At 54.6% G+C, this 20,398-nt stretch overlaps 1 protein-coding gene across 3 annotated transcripts in view; it reads left to right on the forward strand.

The window, feature by feature from the left end:
* The first annotated feature begins 501 nt into the window (after window positions 1–501).
* Window positions 502–20,398, forward strand: part of KCNG2 (potassium voltage-gated channel modifier subfamily G member 2) — a 34,791-nt gene continuing 14,894 nt past the window's right edge. The window contains exons 1-3 of one of the 3 annotated variants that reach the window (XM_084888048.1): window positions 881–1,060; window positions 14,730–14,799; window positions 19,526–20,191. In XM_084888048.1, the coding sequence (XP_084744174.1) occupies window positions 19,562–20,191 (630 nt within the window). In that variant the 5' untranslated portion in view covers window positions 881–1,060; window positions 14,730–14,799; window positions 19,526–19,561. Of the gene's footprint in view, window positions 544–880; window positions 1,061–6,892; window positions 6,948–14,729; window positions 14,800–19,525; window positions 20,192–20,398 lie in introns of those variants that run through there. The other 2 variants (XM_084888047.1, XM_084888049.1) reach the window with 2 other exon arrangements.

The following is a 20,398-nucleotide window of genomic DNA, read 5'->3' on the forward strand; positions in this document are numbered from 1 at the left end:
TCTGGCAAATGAAATGAGCGAGCTTGGTCATCGGGATCCACCCGGCGGCAGCGCTGGCCCAGGCAGGCTCTCTGGTGGCGGCAGGGTCTCCAGAGCCTCCAGCGGACTCCCCTGGGCCCTGGGCAGCGCCACGTGCGGAGCCCTCCGCTGCCCTTTCCCCGGGTCGCTCAGCCGTGTGGGGGGAGGCTGTGTGCCCCCCACCTCGGAGTGCGGGAGGAGGCTCTGGGCCCCCCACCTCGGAGCGCGGGAGCGCGTGTGCCTGGCGCGTTGGTGGGCGCGGTGCGCCCGGGCGTTCGGATTCTTGGACTCGTGGACTCCGGAAGCCGCACGCGCGGGGGTCCTCTGGCCTCGCAACCCGCGGCCGGGCGCGAGGGGGCGCCGCGCCACCGCAGGGAGCGGAGCACCGAGGCTCGGCCGGGCCGGGGGCGGGCGCGGGGCGGTGCCGGACTCCGGGGGCCGCGGGCTCCGGAGACGCCGCGCTCCGCCCCGCGGAGGCCGCCGGCCGGGCGAGCCGAGCGGCAGCCTGCGGAGTCGGGTCCGGAGGTAAAGTTGCGCGCGCGATGGGGCTGGAGGGGGGTGGGGTCTACACCGGAGGGCCCTGGGGCCGGAGCAGGGGCAGAGGTGGGGAGGGTCACACCGCAGGGTCCCGGGGGGCAGAAGCGTGGGCTGTGGAAGTGGTCGGGAGTCTACCCCGCAGGGTCCGGGTTCGAGCAGAGGGGGCGGTGGGGGAGGAGGCTCGGGCACCTGTCCCAAGCGCGATGGTCAGGCGCCGCAGTTCCTTCCGGGCTGTGTGCGGTCGGGTGGGGGAAAGAAGATGGGGGAGAGTCATTGGAAGAGCCTTCCTCCCCCTCCTCCCCTCCCACCATCCTCACCACCACCACCACCACCCCGGTCCCTGGAGCCGGGGTTGGGGCTGTGCTGGGCGCCGCCCCGAGCACCCGCGTCAGCGAGGCGCGGGCCCGGCCACTCCGTGCGCTTTCGTGGAGGTCCCGGCTCCCGCGGCTCCACGCCGCTTCCTGCAGCCGCCCCGTCGGTCCGCGTCGGATCTACCTAAGCCCAGGTGAGAGCAAGGACAGGAGGGGCCAAGCGGCGTCTGCGACGTGGGGTAGGGGGGCCGGGGCGGGGAGGTCGGAGGGGGTGCCCGCGTGGGCTCTCCAGGCGCGCGTCCCGGCTGGGCTGGTGGGCGCACCGGCGCTGCGGAGAGAAGGTGGAACGGGGGCGCGTCCCCCGCTCCCGCTCCTGCCGCCCCTGTGGCAGTGAACGTCGCCCCCATGCGTACAGACACACGCACTCACGCGCGTGCACACACACATGCACATGCACACACACGCACACGCGCAGGGTGCTCTCCCAGCCCTGCCTTTCCTGGCCAGGGTGCGGACCTGAATTAGGCTGAGGGAACCGCGAATTCTACACACTCGCAGCCTGAGCCGGGCGGCCCGAGGGAGCGAGGAAGCGTAGGGGCTTGCACACTGGTCAGCCGAGCCGGGTGCTCGGGCTGGGGGTGCAGAGACCAGACCAGGGTTCGGACAGTGGCCCCCGGGGGCGAAGAGGACGAGGCTGAGCAGGTCTCAGACCTTGGCACGATGGCAGGGACAACGGGCAGGGTGAGCTGGGCTCTCTCTGCACCCCTGAAACTCCTCCAAGCCCGCATAGTTTCCGGGGATCCGTGGCTTCTGTGCACCCCCATGTGTTTGTGCTCCAGCGGTTTCAGGGTAACTTGTGCTGCCCCCTCCCAGCCCACCTCGGTTCAGCAGGTTCAGTGTCTGGCTTCTGGCTCGTGGAGCAGGGCCCCGGTTGTGGACGGTGACTCCCTTTTCACGTCTGTCAAAACCACAGCCCAGCCTAAACCGGTTTGGCTCAGTGGATAGAGCGTCGGCCTGCGGACTGAAAGGTCCCAGGTTCGATTCCGGTCAAGGGCATGTACATTGGTTGCGGGCACATCTCCGGTGGGCGGTGTGCAGGAGGCAGCTGGTCGATGTTTCTCTCTCATCGATGTTTCTAACTCTCTATCCCTCTCCCTTCCTCTCTGTAAAAAATCAATAAAATATATATTTTTTAAAAAGAAAAAAAAGAAACCACAGCCCAGAGTGGGTTTGGGCTGGGTGGGTTCCACTTGACCTTTACAGAAATCCTCCTCGCCCGCCTGGAGCCTCCTTCCCCCTTCCTGGGGCCTGTGCTCACGGCCAGTGTTGGGAGCAGGGGGCTGTGAGTGGATTCTGACTCTGTTGGTGCATCCAGATGACTCCCTGGGAGGTGGCCTCCGAGGAGCCCCAAGTGCCCGCAGGCTGCTTTCCTCCTCAGCCCTGCTCAGGGGTCCTGCTAAAGGGGGGTGTCCTGTAAGTGAGCTCCCCAAGGTCATCCTGTCCACGGGGATAGGGAAGCATGCAGACCAAGCTGAGTTTTCATTTCTGCTGAGAAATGCAGGACAGGTGCCACAGACCCAGGCAGGTTTAAGCAAAAGGAAGACCCCCCCCCCACCCCGTCTTTCCTCCCCCCACCCCCCTCTCCAGGAAGTGCAGCATACACAGCTGCCCTCCAAGGCCCCACTTCATCCATAACTCCCTCTCAGTCAGTGGGGAGGAATGGCTCTGGTTTCTCTTAAACCAGTGGTGGGCAAACTCATGAGTCAACAGAGCCAAATATCAACAGTACAACGATTGAAATTGCTTTTGAGAGCCAAATTTTTTAAACCTAAACTATATAGGTAGGTACTTTGTTATTAACTTAATTGGGGTACTCCTAAGCTGGCCTTTGCTAAAAACTCAAGGGGCCAAAGAGCCGCCTGTGGCTCGAGAGCCGCAGTGCGCCGACCACTGTCTTAAACCGTGGATTTTGGAGGCATGGCGCCCCATTGGGGGTGAAGTGCACTCGGCTGAGGGTGCTGGGTGCAGACCCGCGCGCACACTCGGGATTGCACAGTGTTGCCAAGGAAAGAACGGCTCTATCTGCACCTTAAGTCGGGACACATTGTGAGAACAACTTTCCGATTCTTTCTGAGGCCAGTGCCAGATAGTGTTCTGATTCCTCTTAAATTTCTGTATTCCACTTTGCAGTAGTTTTTTTTTTATACCTCGAGATTTCCATAATTTAAGGAAAAAAACGGGTGTTTTTGTAGGCACGGAGAGAAAGAGGGGAAGCGAGTTCTTAGCTGGTAGGGAGCGGGGGGGCTGTGCCGTTTTTCTTTTCCATGCCTGGCATGGAGTCCCGCGCAGGCCAGATGCTCCAAAGTATGTGCTGGTGGATTAACTGAGTTATAAGGAAGAGTTCCCACCCGGTGTGCGGCTGGCACCGCATCGCCATAATTACAGGTGTGCGTGCCATAACTAATAGGTGGGACAGAGCACACAGGTGGGTGGGAAATGACAAAAGATTGGGTTTCCAGGCAGGTAGGTCTGAGCCTCTCGGGCGTTTTGGCAGCCAGGGCTGTGCAGCCTGGTCCTCCTCCTGTCCTGCTCTTCCGAGGAAGCTGCTCTTACTCAGGCCCCAGGAGGGCAGGACCGCTGCGGGCGAGGGTGGTGCGGTGGGAAGACGCTCTCACTTCTGCAGATTTCGGGTGTGTGGGGGACGACGATGAAGGGGGGAGCGGATGGGGCAGCGCCAGGGTGTGTGGGTGCTGGGGGTCAGAAGGAACGGAAGGGGCCCCAGGAACTGTGTGATGAGGACACTAGGGGTCTCGGGGGTCTGAGAAGAATGGCACCCGTGTCTGGACGTCTGAATGCACGTACTGAAGGCAGTTTCATGGGGGACAGGGACGATGTGGGGCCCCACTGCTGTGAGATCTCTCACCATCACATTGCACCCCTCATCACCAGCATCAAGCCAGCTTGGGGTACCGAGGGGCAGCCGCTGGAGCCGGTCGCGGATGCGGGCACCAGGTCCACGTGGCTGGCTGAACGGTACTTGCCTTTCAGCTGTGATCTGCGCGCCACGTGAGGGCCACTCGGGGTTCACTTGGGCCACATCAGCTTTGCCCCCCAGCCCTTTCCTGAGGGCTTCAACGGTTCTCTCACGGTGAGCTGAAGTGAAGCAGAGAGAGACGGGCAGCCCGTTGGCTCTTCGGCCCCCTCCTCTGGGATCTCCCCTGGGTGTGCCTGCAGCCCTCCTTGGCCTCCCTCTGCCCAGCTGGTTTGTTTGTAAGAACAAACCTAAATCAGAAAATTTTGAGGAGCAGCCAAACCAAATGTCAGGTGAAAACAGAAGCCACAGGGTCCACTCAGTCAAGAAGTTATAGGAGAAATTCATACACAGCCCAGCCCTGGCCAGCGTGGCTCAGTAGGTTGAGTGTTGTCCCAGGCACCAAGAGGTTGCAGGTTCGATTCCCAGTCAGGGCACATGCTCAGGTTTTGGGCTCAAACCTCAGTAGGGGGGTGCAGGAGGCAGCTGATCAATGTTTCTCTCTCTCTCTCTTAAACATTGGTTCCCAGTGTGGGGCACATGCCCCACAAGGGGACAATTTTATTTTTAAGGGAGGCAATTTGAGAACGAGTTATTAACAGTAAATTTTTTATGGTTCTAGGGGCTTCATATATAGTACATAAATATAGTGTCATATTTATGCATTTTAGTTCTGTGTTATATGATCTGAATCTTTGCTATTTTTTCATATCACTTCATAGTATCGTTATTTTTAACAATTTCTTAGTGATTTCTTCCTCAATACTTCAACTGTCCTTTCCTCCTTTTATTTTTCTCTTTCATGGATGCCATGATCTTTGGAAACTTGTTTAGACCAAGTTAATGCCCTTTTAAGCTTCCTCCACGTGAGTAGGAGTTCACTTTTTGAATAATAAGAATTATATGTCACAGGATGGGCATCAGGATTTTAGAGATGCTTAGGTGGGGCATGGCCAAAAAAAAAAGTTGGGAACCACTGCTCTAAAACCAATTTTTAAAAATACACATAAATGGTCCAGATCCACCTCTCCATGTGACGGGTGAGGTCAGACTGACCAGCGATACACAAACTGGGGGCCTCGTTGTTAATGAGCCCTCGGAGCCAATGGGCGTGCTCCTGTGAGGCAGGTGTGAACGTCCTGGGCCCCATGAGACAGGGGCCGCTCTGTGGCCGCACATCCTCTAATTCCTCCCGAGTCGGACGAGGACTGACTGCCACTCAGACCTCTGACTTGCAGAAGATAAACCTGAAAAAACAAGTCAGGGATATGCTGGTTCTATTATAAATGCAACCACCCAAGATTTTTATTGGATTGTGTGTTCAGAAAAAGACTAATTGAAGTATGATGTACAAATGGTACAGAAGATTTCCGTGTCACGTTATTAAATCAATGCAGAAAGACCCTGACAATTCACAGAGCAAAACTGTACAGGCCAAGGGCTCCCTGGCCCACTCCCAGCACTGCTCTGAGGTCCCCTGTGCTCTGTGGGCGAGGGAAGGGGCGGGTCCCTGTGCTCTGCTTCCCCCACCTGTCCTCCTGGAAACCAGGGCATCTCTTGGCTTAGGGGGTACCTCCCCTTGCCTCCCTGGCACACCCTCTAGGCCACGCCTCCTCTGTCCCCACCCTGGGCTCAGCCCCACAGGACAACCTGGCTGGGTGAGGAAGGCTGCCTAACTCAGGGGTGGACCGAGCCCCGGGCAGCCTTCCCAGAATGCAATGACCTTCCTGGATATTTTTAACCATCTCAGGTATTTAAACGGCGGAGTTTAAGTCTTATCTTAGACTCCAAGAGTATTGAGCACATGAAAGTCAAAGGCTGGAACTGTGGGGCCTCAAAACCCTCAGGCTAATCTGAACCCGTGCACCCGTTTCCGCCTAGGTTCCCGCTCGAAGAGGTGCACTTATTCCTGTGAAGGAGTCATTCCTGGCTCCGGTCTCTCTGGCCCGAGAAGGTGTGGGCAACAGGGGGTCTGCCTCCAGCTGCCCGGCTCCCAGGGCCCCACTAAGTACCTGCAGAGGCACTCAGGTCGCCTTCCCTCTGAGTTCAGCTTAGTGAGCTCTAGAACTTTCCAAGAGAACTTGGTCTTGCCCCCAGCCCCTGTGACGGAATCGAAGTTTGCGCTCTGCTGAGCCGCAGCCCTCCTGCCCAGCAGATTCTGGTCTTCTCCGTGGACTTACGGGGATCAAAGGAAGCTGGTAATAGCCAGGAAGATGATTCCCCTCCTGTGTTCTTTATTTTTATTTTATTTTTTTTTTGGGGGGGGGGGGGGAATGTCTCTGGAAAATAACAGGAAAAGAGTGCATGACAAGTTTTACATCTGGATATCTCATTTCACACACCGCAGCAATTAATGCAATGGGCTGACGTGCTTAGGTGAAATAAAATGCTTTACAATGACTGCCCGTCATCCGGATCCGCTGCTGAGGCTTAGGAGCGATCTTGCCTGAGCCTCGGTGGAGTGGGATTTGATGTCACTCATCTCCTTTCCCGAGTGTTTAGCTGGTTCGCAGTTGCTTCGAGAAAATGACAGTTTCCGACTGTGCACACATTTCCTTGAGATCGTTTCCACCAAAAGAGGGAAAAAATACGTCTTTTAGATGAGGAATAATAGGAAATATATATCCTCGGCTTCTTTAATACGCCGCAAATTAGAAGTAGAAAATTCTGGAGTCTTGGGAAATGCAGACGTGTGGGAGCCAGCGGGCAGCACTCGGGATAAACAGCTTGGGTTTTCTCCCGGGGAAGCCTGAGGTGCTGTTTTTCTGAGAGACCTGTCACGGTGTGGGGGGGCCTCCTCGGGGCTCCTTCCCGCCGGGAAGCGGGGCCCCTGTGTGAGCCCGTCACAGCCAGGGAATGTGCCATCGGAAAGCAGCAAACAGCCCCGGGGACACGGGGAAGAGAGTGTGTCGTGTTTTCCAGATGCAGCAGCTGTGGCTTTAACCACCGGTGATAGCACGTCCTCTCTGTTGTCATGGGAGACTTGGAAATGTCAATTAAGGGAAAGCATATGTGTGTTTTCTTAATCTTGTGCAGTGGTGTGTGCTGAGGTAATGGACCCTAATTTTTCGTGGCATTTCCTTCTGTCTCTTTCAGTGTTTTTTATTGTTGTTGTTCATCCTCATCTGAGAATATTTTTTCCCATTGATTTTTAGAGAGAGGGAGGGAAGGAGGTGAGTGGAAGGGAGGGAGGTATGTGTGTGGGAGGGGGGATGTGAGAGAGACACGTCAATTAATTGCTTCCTGCATTCGCCCCAACTGGGCCAGAAATAGAACCTGCAACCCAGGCACGAGCCCTTGACTGGGATGGAATCTGAGACCCTTCGGTGCGAGAGCTAATGCTCTAAGCACTGTCAATGTTTATGTACAAATTACACACAGGTTTGCATACACATACACTCTAATACCCTAACTCCCCAAACTCTCCCTGTTGTTGGTCTTGCAAAGCCTGTTCTACTGGTGACTTCACGGGCGGGAGCAGAGAGCAGGACTTGGGAAATGGAGCCTGAGGATGCTGAGTGTGAGCTCTGCCCCGGGACAGCTCCCTGCCTCTGCGATATGGGTGCCCTTCCTCCCACACCCACCCTGTCCATCCCCCCACCCTGTGCCCCGGCCCAGAAAGTCAAACTACGCACAGACCGGCACTGATGGTGGTGGTCAGTGGTGATGGGATTAAAGGTATTTTTCCTTCTGTTTTGCTTTTTGTTGTACTGTCCAACTTTCCATTCTTCCCATGAGTTAGTTTTATAAACGAGACGTTATTTTTTTTAAAATATATTTTATTGATATTTTACAGAGAGGAAAGGAGAGAGATAGAGCTAGAAACGTCGATGAGAAACATCGACCAGCTGCCTCTTGCACACCCCCTACCGGGATGTGCCCACAACCAATATAAATGCCCTTGACCGGAATCGAACCTGGGACCTTTGAGTCCGCAGACTGACGCTCTACCACTGAGCCAAACCGGTTTTGGCGAGACATTATTTTTGATGGCAATGAATTCCTAAGGCTCATTTAAGCAAATTAATGTAGAGAAGAATAAGAACAGAGGCCATACATTCGCTTCTGAGGTCTAGCAGGATCCCAGGGAAGTCCATGCCCATCCTGGGAGGCCCCTCCTCTGGTGCCCGGCCGCTGACGTAACTCGTGGGGTTTTTGCCGAATGGACCCGTGCAGACTTCCTCTGTTGGTAGAGGCAGAATCTCAGGGGTTTGTATGATGATGCGTTTTGGCTGAATTAACCCCTTGGTCCTGGTGAGACAGCTGTCTCTGTGGGGTGCACTGTGGGGGCTCAGGGCACAGGTTTGGGGAGGACCAAAGGGCTGATAAGAAAGTCGAGGCAGAGGCTGCAGCTGCAGTCTGATGACCGGGATCCTGGGAATCACTTACCTTTATCCCGCACCTGAAAAGCTCTAGACCTCCTTGGACACCCAGCTCAGACACATGAGCTTGGGGGCGGGGTGGGGTGAATTGCCTGAGACCTGGGAGACAGCGGAGCAGCTGCCCTGTGGGAACCACGGTGGCCCTTCCTCCCTCTGCCCTGGGCCCAGCCTCGGGCCCCCAGGTCCGTGGCCGCTGCTCTCCTCTGCCGTGTGCTGTGCTCATTCTGGCTTAGTATGCCGATGGCGCGGGAACCAGACCTGCAGGTTATCCCAGGTCACTGTTTTCTTTCCAGAGTAGCTGAAGGGCCCATTTAAAGCGGAGTTCAGCGGATGCTAACGCACCTGCACATGGTATGAACAACGGGTCGTTTGCTCTTGCTCACGAACGTTAAGTCGCCTGTAAAGACACTCTCCCGGCCTGTGGAGCGGGCGTTGGGAGGGTGGCTGAGCTTGCGTGAAGCCGTGCACACTCTGAGGGTGCGCTGGGTGAGCGGGAGGTGGCCCGGGCGCTGTGGGGAGAAAGCCAGCACACAGGACACACTCGCTCTTGCAGGAGGCACTGGTTCTGTTCTCCAGCAAAGCCAACGCCTGTGCGGGCAGGTGGGCAGCTCCCAAGCTCCCATGTTCGTCGGCTCTGTTTACGGCCTTAAAGCCATGTTGTCACATGCACTTGTCACGCACCCTGACACGCATATCACTCAGTTTTCAAACGCAGTCGTCACGCATCTGCCACCCATAATTGTCACATGGCCGTCACGGCTGTCACACAGGCCGTCACACGCTGCTGATCGGTCAGCAGGTGCTCCGTGCTGTCAGCTCAGTGGTCACACTGAGCTCCCTGGGACGCCTGGTTGCCTGTCGTCCCCTCAGCAGCCCACTGGCCCCTCGGTGAACACGGGATAGCTGCCCACAGTCTCCCCGTCCAGGGCCCTGGGTCCCCTCGCCTTCCCCACACTCCTCCTCCACCTTGGCCCAGAAGACTCCTTCATTGGTTCACAGTTTTGAACCTTTAAAGGGCCGGGCTCTGGGGAGGGTGCCATGAAGCTATGGGGGCAGGACAGTGGGTCCTCCCCTCCAGGAGAGAAGGTTGTGGGACAGACGCAGGTCCCCACCTCACCTCCTTCCTGCGGTGCCTGCCCTGTGACCCTGCCCCGTGACCCTGCCAGCCTCCACCCCCGGGACAGCCTGACTGTGAGTCAGTCAGAGGGGAGGGTCCCGGGCGGAGGACTGAGGCTCCGGGCTCATCCCTGCGGGAAGTTAGTGGCTGCAAACCAGCTAGCTCTCCCACCCAGGAGCCATGTGACGGGCACCCTGAAAGAGGACTTGACAGCAGCTCCCTGTCATCCCCACGGAAGTGCAGGCGGAAACGGCAGGCGGGACCCACGGGCGAGGACGCCAGGGCTGGAGAGGGGGTGCAGAGCGGCAGGAAGAGCGTCCGCCCCCGCGCTGCGGCCTTGGCGAGCGGCCGAGGCTGCTGCTCACCCACCCCTCCTTCCCCCTCGTCATCCTCAGCCAGGGCTCCGCACTTTTCCTAACAAATATGCATTTCAAGTGAGAAACTATTTGAACCGAAGAGAATATGTTCCTGAAACAAGTGATACAACTATTTATTTTTGGAACTCTGGCAGTTAGAGTCAAATTATATAAAAATCCAAACGGTCCCCGGCTCACTCCAAGGAGATGGTCTCCCCGATGAGCCCACGCTCCCGCTGAGCTCCCACACAGGCTCAGCCTGACCTGAAGCTGCTCTTTCAAGACTGCGTCTCTTTCTGCCCCGGGCACATGGGATTGGTGAGAGGGTCTCGAGCTCCTGGGCCCTCTGTATTCCCAAGCCCGTGTCCCCACCCCAGGCGGCGTCTCCCGACAGGGCGGACTCACAGACGTGTGCTCACCAGCATGTAAAGGTAGCATTTTGTTGTCCCGGTGGGAATAGTCTACGTTTGGTTCCTAGGACTGTATGGGACGAAGGACGGCACTCCACCGGCAGGTCTCACCTGTCCTTACCCAGGGACATGGGTCGCTCTCACTACCTGGCGTCACAGATTTTTTTTTAAAGTTCCTTCTGTTTCAAAAGTTACATTGCTTTAATATGATCATGCGGTTACAAAAAGGGAAAGGGAAAACATCTGAGTGACGGGGAAATCTCCTCCTAGAATCCTGAGCCTTCTTGTTTGCAAAGCCCAGTATGTTACAGGGTATTACTGGCGCCGGTTTTTAAGGTGGCTGGTGTGTGGATACAAAAGTTATCTCTTCTGTCCATCTGGGCGGCTGCGCAGAGAGCTGCCCCCTGTGGAAAGGGTTCAGGCTTCCTGCCCAAGAGCTTCCACCAGCTCCCCTGCGGCCGGTTGACGTCAATGTGAGTCGTAGAGCTTCATTCTCAGGATAGAACACAAAGGTACATCTATCATACTGTTATTTCGTGGAACTTCAGTCTCATTATATGAAAACTATACCATGTCATTTCCCCTCTAAAGTTAGAATAATTTTATTCTTTATAGATACTACAATTGTATCTTTTGTTTAAAAAAAAAATGGAGAGAAAAGCATAACAAAAAAATATAAATCGCCTAAAGTGTCACTGCCCACACCGACTCCCTCCGGAAGCTGCTTTGCGCACCTGCCCGCCCACAGAGAGAAGCAGTGTGTGCACACACAGTCCCACGTCTGTGCCGTACCTGCTTTCTCTGTCAAGCGCCACGGCACACGCAGGAGACACAGGCCCTGCGGGAGAAGCGGGGGATTTGTGAGGAAATCATCGGACCGGGGGTCTGCTCTCCCACCCAGGCCTGGCATGGCGCCGGGAGGGAGTGCCCTCACACCGGGAGCAGGAGTGCCAGGGGCTCGGTTCTGTGGGTGCGTCAGGAACGCCGCAGTCAGGCAGAAAGACGGTCCCCGCAGCGGGAGGTCTTTCCTGTGCAGGGCGCTGCTTCAGGCCTCGGTGGAAGACTGACTTCTACAGAAAGTCAGTGGCTGGGTCTCCGCGGAGGTCATGGCTGCGCAGAAACCAGCCTGCTGTCGGCTGCCCTGCTGCTGGTCCCACAGCTGTGCTGGGGCCGGCGGCGCCGTGACCTCCAGCTGTGCCTGCCATTCACCGCAGCCCTGCAGCCATTCACATGGCTTAATAAAATGTATTTAAAAGGAAGTGACCAACTCAGAATTGTCATGACTTCAAAGTGAAAACTCCGGATCTGGAACCTTTGCTTTGGCAGATCCTCGCTTTGAGTTCAAGTATCTGAGAGGTGCCATTTGGTGCCTTGGAGGGCACCTGCTGGTCTTTCATTGGGACACAGGGGAGGTCTCGGGCCCCTCTTGGGGACCCTCACATAAGGCTCAGGGAATCCTGGTTCGCACTGCTCCAGACTTCCCTCTCCTCAGTGCAGCCCACCCCCTCCTCTCAGGGCCAGGACACTGGGTCACAAAGGGGCGCACTCCCTCCACCCCTTCATGGTGCACAGAGGGCAGGAGAGGGACCCCTGGACCCAAGAGAATTTCTCCTTTGTGTTCCAAGACTTCTTGGGAGGGAGGTCCTCTGGGCCCAGAGGGGGCGCAGGCCCCACCGCTGGGCAGGCTGGGGACTCGGTCGTTTAGGACAGCAGCTCTCAAACGTCCCAGTCTTAAGACTGTGGAGGACATAAAGGAGCTGTTGAGTGTGTTGTATGTACAACCATGTGAGAAATGATGGGAGCGGGACAAGCCATTGAGGGCCCAGACCTAGGGTCCCTTGACACACAGGGGTTCCATCCACTGTCCCCACGACAGTCGGATAGGAGAGACACTTCGTATGGATTTGGGGGTTGCTGGAAGGAAGGACAGAACTCCCAGGAGTGTTAACCCGCCTTCTGGGTTCACCTCTCCTCCAAACTGCTGGCGGGGCCCACCAGTAAGCAGATGGGTGACTCCATCACCACCAGCCATCCCGCAGCTGGGAGCTGGTGGTGGTGGGTGGACGGAATTTCTGTTCTGGGCTCCAGAAGCAAAACTGCACATGCAAATAGTGACTTCAGACAGAAATGGGTTTAGCAGTACATCTGCAAACACACGTACTAATTATATTTCTCTTACTTATACATTAAAACTGATTTAGCAGCTAGTATTATACTGGAGTTCAGGCACCGAGAGACACACTTAGACCATGAGAGGATGCATGTTGAGAGTCTACAGACTCTACCCAATTGTGGGTGAGGAGACCCTGAGGAGACCCAGGCGACTGTAAAGGATTGTGTGTAAGGAGACTGGTGAGGTTGTTTTTGTAAATAGGGACTAAATATTCTAAGGTTCGTTGGTATGAAACAGAAAGGACTGGAGGAGTCAAACTGCTTTGAAAAAGAGAATAATGTCAGAGGAATCAGTTCCCCCAGTTTCAGGACTGGCTATGTTGCTATTTTTATCAAGACTGTGTCATTGGTGGAGAAAGTTTTTACATTGATCACTAGAACAGAAAAGGACATCCAGCCGAAGCAGGTTGGCTCAGTGGTAGAGCGTCGGTCTGCGGACTAAAGAGTCCCGGGTTCGATTCCGGTCAAGGGCATATACCTTGGTTGCGGGCACATCCCCGGTGGGGGGTGTGCAAGAGGCAGCTGGTCGATGTTTCTCTCTCATCAATGTTTCTAGCTCTCTATCTCTCTCCCTTCCTCTTTGTAAAAAATCAATAAAATATATATTTTAAAAAAAGAAAGAAAGAAAGAAAGAAAGAAAGAAAGAAAGAAAGAAAGAAAGAAAGAAAGAAAGAAAGAAAAGGAAATCCAGACATGTATGCCCACAAACATGCCGGCTGATTTTTTTAAAAATATATTTTATATAGCCTAAGCCGGTTTGGCTCAGTGGTGAAGCGTTGGTCTGCGGACTGAAGGGTCCCAGGTTCGATTCCGGTCAGGGGCATGTGCATTGGTTGCGGGCACAGCCCCGGAGGGGGGTGTACAGGAGGCAGCTGGTCGATGTTTCTCTTTCATCGACGTTTCTGGCTCTCTGTCTCTCTCCCTTCCTCTCTGTAGAAAATCAATACAATATTATATATATATTATTGATCTTTAGGGAGAGAGATAGAGATTGATCAGCTGCCTCCTGCACCCCCTACTGGGAATGTGCCCGAAACCAAGGTACATGCCCTTGACCAGAATTGAACCTGGGACCTTTCAGTCCACAGGCTAATGCTCTATCCACTGAGCCAAACCGGTTTTGGCTGCCCAGCTGATTTTTGACAAAGGTTCAAAGGTGATTCCATAAAGGAAAGATAGTCTTTTCAACACATGGTGTTGGAACCATTCTACAGACACTCATACACTAAAAATCCTGACCTAAGTCCCACACCTTATACAGAAACCAACTCAAAATGGTTTACGGTTAAACGTAACACTGTACATTTTAGAAGTAAAATTGTAGAAAACCTTTGGGATGTCTGACTTGGCAAGTTATTCTTGGCACCAAAAGTACAGTCAATAAAAGAGGAAATGATAAATTGGACTTTATCAAAAATAAAAAATAAAACTCCTACTTCACTGGGCGTTTATCCCAGGAGAAAGAAAACCCTTTATGGAAGTGTTTGTAGCAGCTTTGTTCGTAATACCCCGATCCTGGAAGTAGCCCAGCTGTCCCTCAGCCCGTGCGGTGTTCAGCAAACCCAGCACATCCATACTAGAGGCATCAGGGGGGCGGGTGTCAATACAGCAGGCACCTGGGGACTCTCCAGAGAATTATGCTGAGTGAGAAGAGCTGGTCTTGAAAGGGTACACAACATGTGAGTCCATTCTATCTATACTTTCTTGAAACGACAGAAGGACAGAGATAGAGGCCGGATGCGAGGTTTTAGACTGGACAGCAGCCAGAAGCACAGAGATGGAGGCCAGATGCGAGGTTTTAGACCGGACAGCAGCGTGTCTGGACCATGTCAGTGTGGCCTCCTGGCTGAGAGGTTGGGCTGCAGTTTGCAAGATACCACTGTCGGGCAAACTGGGTAAAGGGTACAAGGATCTCTACAGTCTCAAAATTAAAAGTTTCATTAAAAAAAAAAAATCTTTAGGGCTATTATATGCAGCTGGGCTGTGTGCACCTTGCTTTGTGGATAAGTTATTATACGTTACCAAATTTCTATGTGCCTTATAGATTTGGGGATTATACGTGGTTCTCATTAATCATAACTGAAAAGAAATCGTCAATTTCTCTCCACAACATGGTTAAAAATAGATCTAATTAGCAAGTTTCCAGTTCTGTTCGTATATACACTCCAGAAGCCTTTTGTAATCTCTGTAACCTTGACATATAGAAAATAAGTCCATTTCAAAGCAAAATAATTGAACAGAGCAACGTTTAACAGAAAGAAATTATAGAAATGACCGAAGAGTCCTTATCTTTAAGACTCTGAAAACCTCCTACAGAGTCATGGTTTATTTAAAAGTAGTTCTTTACCTTGGCTCTTTATTTTATTTATTTATTTATTTATTTATTACCCCACAGGTGATTTTATCTGTAAGTCATATGACGTTGGTCCTAGGAGGACCGAAAGAAGTGAGAACCGCCAGCAGAGGTGGGTGTGTCTTCATTTTAACCTCTTGGCCTGGATCCATGCTGGTGGGTGTGGAAGAAAAGCATGTCTGACTTAGGTCACGTGTTCTTATCGACAGTCGCAAGGCCTGCATCCTTGCGAGCCTGTGTCATGTCCGAGGGCAAGTGTCTCCACTGCAAAGTGAAGTGAGCCCCTGGAGGGAGGCCACACCAGCCAGGGGGTCGGGGTGAGGAGTCCTCTTTGTGCCGGTCCCACGGCCCCTTTCCCACGAACCAGCACTTCTGGTCCCGGGGTGGCTGATGGAGAGGGGAGGGGAGGGAAAAAGGTAAATGAGTGTGACAAAATTTGCAAAGGCTCCAAAACCAAAATGGAGGCAGAGGACAGCGTATCGAAGCCACGGTGCTGGACGGAGGTTCTCGCATCGTCCATAGTGGAAGACCTTTTACATCTTAGAGCGGTGGGCTGGAAGCTGAGACCAAGCCCCTGAGCTTCCTCCCCGCTGTGGCAGCCCACCCACCTCCTTACAGGTTGGGGAGAATGGCCCCCAACAGCCTCCTGATCCCTACCAGCCTCTAAAGCAGTGTTTCTCAACCTTTCTAGTGCCCAGTCCCTTTAATACAGTTCCTCATGTTGTGGTGGCCCCCAACCAGAAAATTATTTTCGTTGCTACTTCATAATTGTAATTTTGCTACCGTTATGTAATTGTAATGTAAATATCTGTGTTTTCCGATGGTCTTAGGCTCCATAGCAGGGGTTCTCAACCTGTGGGTCGAGACAGGTTGAAAGGAATATCTAGCATTTTGTCACTTCTTTCCTTGAATGGCTTCTTTAATGAGTTGTTAACTTACTCAGTGAGACAGATGCGTCTGAACAGGGCACCCTCAGCACACTGACATCTGGGCAGGATGACGCTAGTGGGGTGCCCTGTGGGGTGCTGAGCAGCACCCCTGCCCCCTGCACACTCAATGCTGGTAGCCCCCAGTCAGGACAAGCAGTGTCAGCAGATGGGGTCACATGTCCCCTGCAGCAGGGAGGGGACACAATGGACCCCAGTTGAGATCCAGACCCGGTGACAGCTGTCACTGAGGAGCCAGAGCAGGTCACAGCTCAGCCCGGCCATGTCGCAGTCTCCCTTCAGGAGATTGCTGCTAGCTGTCAGGACTGCCCCAATTCTGCGAGGCCATGGCCCACCATGAGAGGGAGATGCCAACCCCTCTGAGCAGTAAACTCTTTACAGAGATGTCCTCACGGAGAATGAGCAAAATATACAAGATAAACTCTTTTTTTCCAGTCAGATGGTAATTTGGGGCAGTTTGGCTCGGCTTTAGGATTCATCACCCAGCCCTGGTTGAGTAGCTCAGTTGGTTAGAGTGTTGTCCTGATGCATCAAGGTTATGGGTTTAATCCCTGGTCAGGGCACATACAAGAATCAACCAATGAATGCATAGATAAGTGAAAGAACAAATCAATGTTTCTCTCTCTCTTTCCCTTTCTCTCTCTCTCTGTCTCAAATCAGTCAATAAGTAAAAAATTTAAGTACATTCAGGAATACACATTTTTTAAAAAGAAGACTCATCGCCCAGTGTGTGAACAGCCATTCTAATTATTAAGAACAATTATTATTAAGAACAATCGGCTGAACCAAACTCCCTCGCAAAGTAACTGATCAGGCAAAAGTAGATGCAGGCAGTGACTCAGCTATATTATTTCCTGGATTAACCTCCGTGAAGCAGAGGAAGATAACGGGGCATGGAATCCTAGTTTAACCTATCTGAGCATCGGTTTACCAGTCTGCAAAATGCAGCCAACAGAATCTGTTTCTTAGGGCTCTGTGTGTGTTACATGCTGCTGGGTTGACTCCTGGGTACCCCGTGAACGGGTTACATTCACAGAGTCCTGTCCTCACAGCCCTGCTCAGCTCCTATAGACTCAGCCTGTGGCTTCTTTCATGGAGTCAACCCATCTCCTATTTGGTCTCCTTGTGTCCTGCCGCCTTTTGTTTTTCCAACATTATTGTCTTTTCCAAAGAACCTGCCTCCTTCCAATGTGTCCAAAGTAGGATAGCTTCGGTTTTGTCATTTTTGCCTCCAGCGACGTTTTAGCCTTAATTCTCTCTAGGACCCACCAGTCCATCTTTCTGTTGGTCCAGGGTCTCAGTGGAGCACACCGCCAGCATCACATTTCAAATGAATCCAGTCCTTCCTATCAGCCTTCTTCAGGGTCCAGCTTTGGCATCCACACACGGTCATTGGAATGCGGCGTGCCGATGGTCTTAGCCTCGGTCTCTAATGACACATCTTTGCTCTTGGTGATCTTTCCTAAAAAATTCTCGCATTGCTGCCGAGGGTCCATGTGCACATTAAATAACAGCGGATTCATGAGAGGCCCACCTCAGGGCAGGTCCTCAGAAGGCAGCCGAAGCTGCTCTCACTGTCCTTGGACTCAGCTGCTTCACCTCCAAAGCAAGACCACGTGTGTGACGGGAGCTCCTCCCCGCCATCTCCACACCTCCCTCCAGCTCCCGCCGCCACGCCTGTCCCAAAGGTTAGGAAGTCCAAAGCTGTGAGAGGCAGGCTGCCTCTTCCCGCCATCTCCCTCCTCCACCCCACGCTGCTCATTGGTAAGCCGAGTGGGGCCTCCAGCAACCCTCCACCCCTCCCAGCCCCCTCTCTGGGGGCTGTGTGGTTCCTCTGGACAAGCTGCCTGGGGGAGCTGAGAAACGGACCCTGGAGCCTGCGGGGATGCCCCTCGCCTTTCCCAGAGGGCTCTCCCCGGGTGCTTACCCGGGTCTCCTAGAAAAGAATGCTTCACTCCTTTTGAAATCGTCCACTCCAGTCAATGTTTGTAAGCCTAAATACAGGACAGGAAATTCAGTTACAGAGTATTTCTTCAACTGGGGGCTAGCCTTCTGGTACGTGAGATCCCATTCCAATTCTGTGTGTTCCCCTTTTCACTCTCTCTCCTTTTGCCTAGACGAGGAAGCCCTGCATGCAGCTCACACTCACTCACACACACCCACACACATGCACTCACTCACTCTGCCAGCTCCGCCTCCGAAGTCCCCCCAAGAAAGGCCATCCCTCATTGGCACCTCCTCCCTCCGCCTGTTGGCTCTGTTCTCTGGGAGCCTCCTGGCGCTGCAGGTGCTGGTGCCAAGGGTGCTGGCCCCCTGCCAGGTGCTGGTTCCCTTAGGCTTGTGTGGGCGGTGGGCTCAGCCGCTCCAGGGACTGGGTGGTGAGCCTGGCCTGGGCAGGACTCCAGGATGCCAACAGCAGGGTGATGGGGAAGATGCCTCTCCTGGCTTCTGAGGGCATTGCCTCTGGGAGGAGTGGACCCAGGCTTTCTGCTGTGGCCAGCTGAGTGTGTCCCAGCCCCAATAACAAAGCATTCTGAGGATTCAAGCCAGGATAGCCGGGGAAGGCCTGTGGCCATCAGCACTCAAACCCATCTATCCCCACCAGTGTGTAAAAAAAAAAAAAAAAAGCTGTCGTACTTCCCAAGCTTACCACCATTAGGTCCCACTGCACACATTTATTTTAGGGATGAAAGCTCGCTGGCTCCCCTGTAATGCACCAGGCGTGGAATTTTCCTCATCCTGTCTGGCACCATCCCTAACGCTGGAAATTCTAAATCCTGACACATCTCTTCCCTTGGTTGAGTGTTGCCTCTTCTTTTGGTTTCTACCCTCTAAACACAAGTCACACCCAGTCATGGCTATCTGTATGTGCGTAGGCCTCCCCAAATGGCTCTGGGGACAGCGTCACCTGGTTGAGAAGCACTGCTCCAGACCGTGTATGAGTTTGGCTCTAATGCACACAGCAGAGATGTCACCCACCTGAGACTACTTTTTATGGGGGTAATTTCTTAGCTTTTAGTTTCATAGACCAAAATTCCAACCTCAAACCCATTGCACAGGTAGGAATTAGACACTCTCATATACTCTGGTTCTATTTTACCTAACACCAGGCAGAGAAATCTTACAACCTTTCTATAGCAGTAGATAAAATTTCCCCCTCACATTCTTTCACGGAGGGTGCAGCCCAGCAAGGTCTGAACCTCCTCCTCCTGTCACAGGGTTGTACAATTTATTGCCTGGCAGAAATGAATGCGTTTGCGAGACCCCAAACCCTTGGCACTTTCATCTGTAATACCTTGTGGGAATTTGAGATGTTTTATTTTCCACTTATTATCCAGATCTTTTAATGATTATTTTGATAAATAGTCCTACCTGCAAAGAGCACACATTTGATTTGGCTACAAAAGAGTCAGCTAGCCTGTTCCACAATTTAGGGCTCAGTGGGGACATGAAAATTGGAGTCAAAGCCGCTTGCACCCAGGCTGGGATGGTAAAGTCTCTTGCAGATTTAAAACCGCCCTCTTTCCCCCTGGACCTGTATTGGATGGTGACATGTATTGGATTGGATGGTGTCTGGCCCCCATCCAGGTCTCCTGAGGCAGCCTCTGCAGGGTGGGCTTCCTCTGCAGGGCGGATCTCCTGACCTAGTCTGAGACTAGCTAGCCCGGTTAGCTAGCCTCAGTCTAGGAGATAAATTGAGGCAGGCCGCCATTTAACCTGGGTCTGAAGGGAAGGCTGTGGTCCTCTGTGCCACCTGCAGACGGCAGGTATGCAGGAGGGAAGAACCATGTGGGCGGAGAGGGAGTCCTTGGTTCCGCTGGGTCACCAGGCCCCGGGTCTCATGCGTGGTGTCCCCCAACCCTAACGCAAACCCGTTCGTTCCTTCTGCAGGCCCAGCCTCCTGACCCCAGCGCTGCGCATGGGGCCATGGCCCTGCTCCCCGGGCCCGCGGAGCCCCCTGGCGGCGGCGGCGGGGCCCGCGCCCGGCACGTCATCATCAACGTGGGCGGCTGCCGGGTGCGCCTGGCCTGGGCCGCGCTGGCACGCTGTCCCCTCGCGCGCCTCGAGCGCCTGCGCGCCTGCCGCGGCCACGACGAGCTGCTGCGCGTGTGCGACGACTACGACGTGAGCCGCGACGAGTTCTTCTTCGACCGCAGCCCGTGCGCCTTCCGCGCCATCGTGGCGCTGCTGCGCGCCGGCAAGCTGCGGCTGCTGCGCGGCCCGTGCGCGCTGGCCTTCCGCGACGAGCTGGCCTACTGGGGCATCGACGAGGCGCGGCTGGAGCGCTGCTGCCTGCGCCGCCTGCGCCGCCGCGAGGAGGAGGCGGCCGAGGCGCGCGCGGGGCCCGCGGAGCGCGCCGCGCCCGGGAGTCCCTGCGCCCTGGCCCCCCGCGGGCGGCTGGCGCGCGGCCGCCGGCGCCTGCGCGACGTGGTGGACAACCCGCACTCGGGGCTGGCTGGCAAGCTCTTCGCCTGCGTGTCGGTGGCCTTCGTGGCCGTCACGGCGGTCGGCCTCTGCCTGAGCACCATGCCGGACATCCGCGCGGAGGAGGAGCGGGTGAGTGGGGCGGAGGCTGGGCCGGGAGCCAGGTTGGGGTGCTCTGGCAAAGGATGATGGGGCAGCGGGGGCAAGGCCTAGGCCCGGGTCTGGGACAGGGAGCGGGCCTGGAGGCAGCTGGGTGGAGGAAGTTCTGCAGAGTGACCTAGGTCTAGGAAACCCCTCTGTCGCTGGTGGTTGTACCCACAAGCGCTGGGCCCACCTTGG

This window comes from Pipistrellus hanaki, assembly GCF_964339955.1.
Source record: "Pipistrellus hanaki genome assembly, chromosome: 6".
NCBI classification, from domain to species: domain Eukaryota; kingdom Metazoa; phylum Chordata; class Mammalia; order Chiroptera; family Vespertilionidae; genus Pipistrellus; species Pipistrellus hanaki.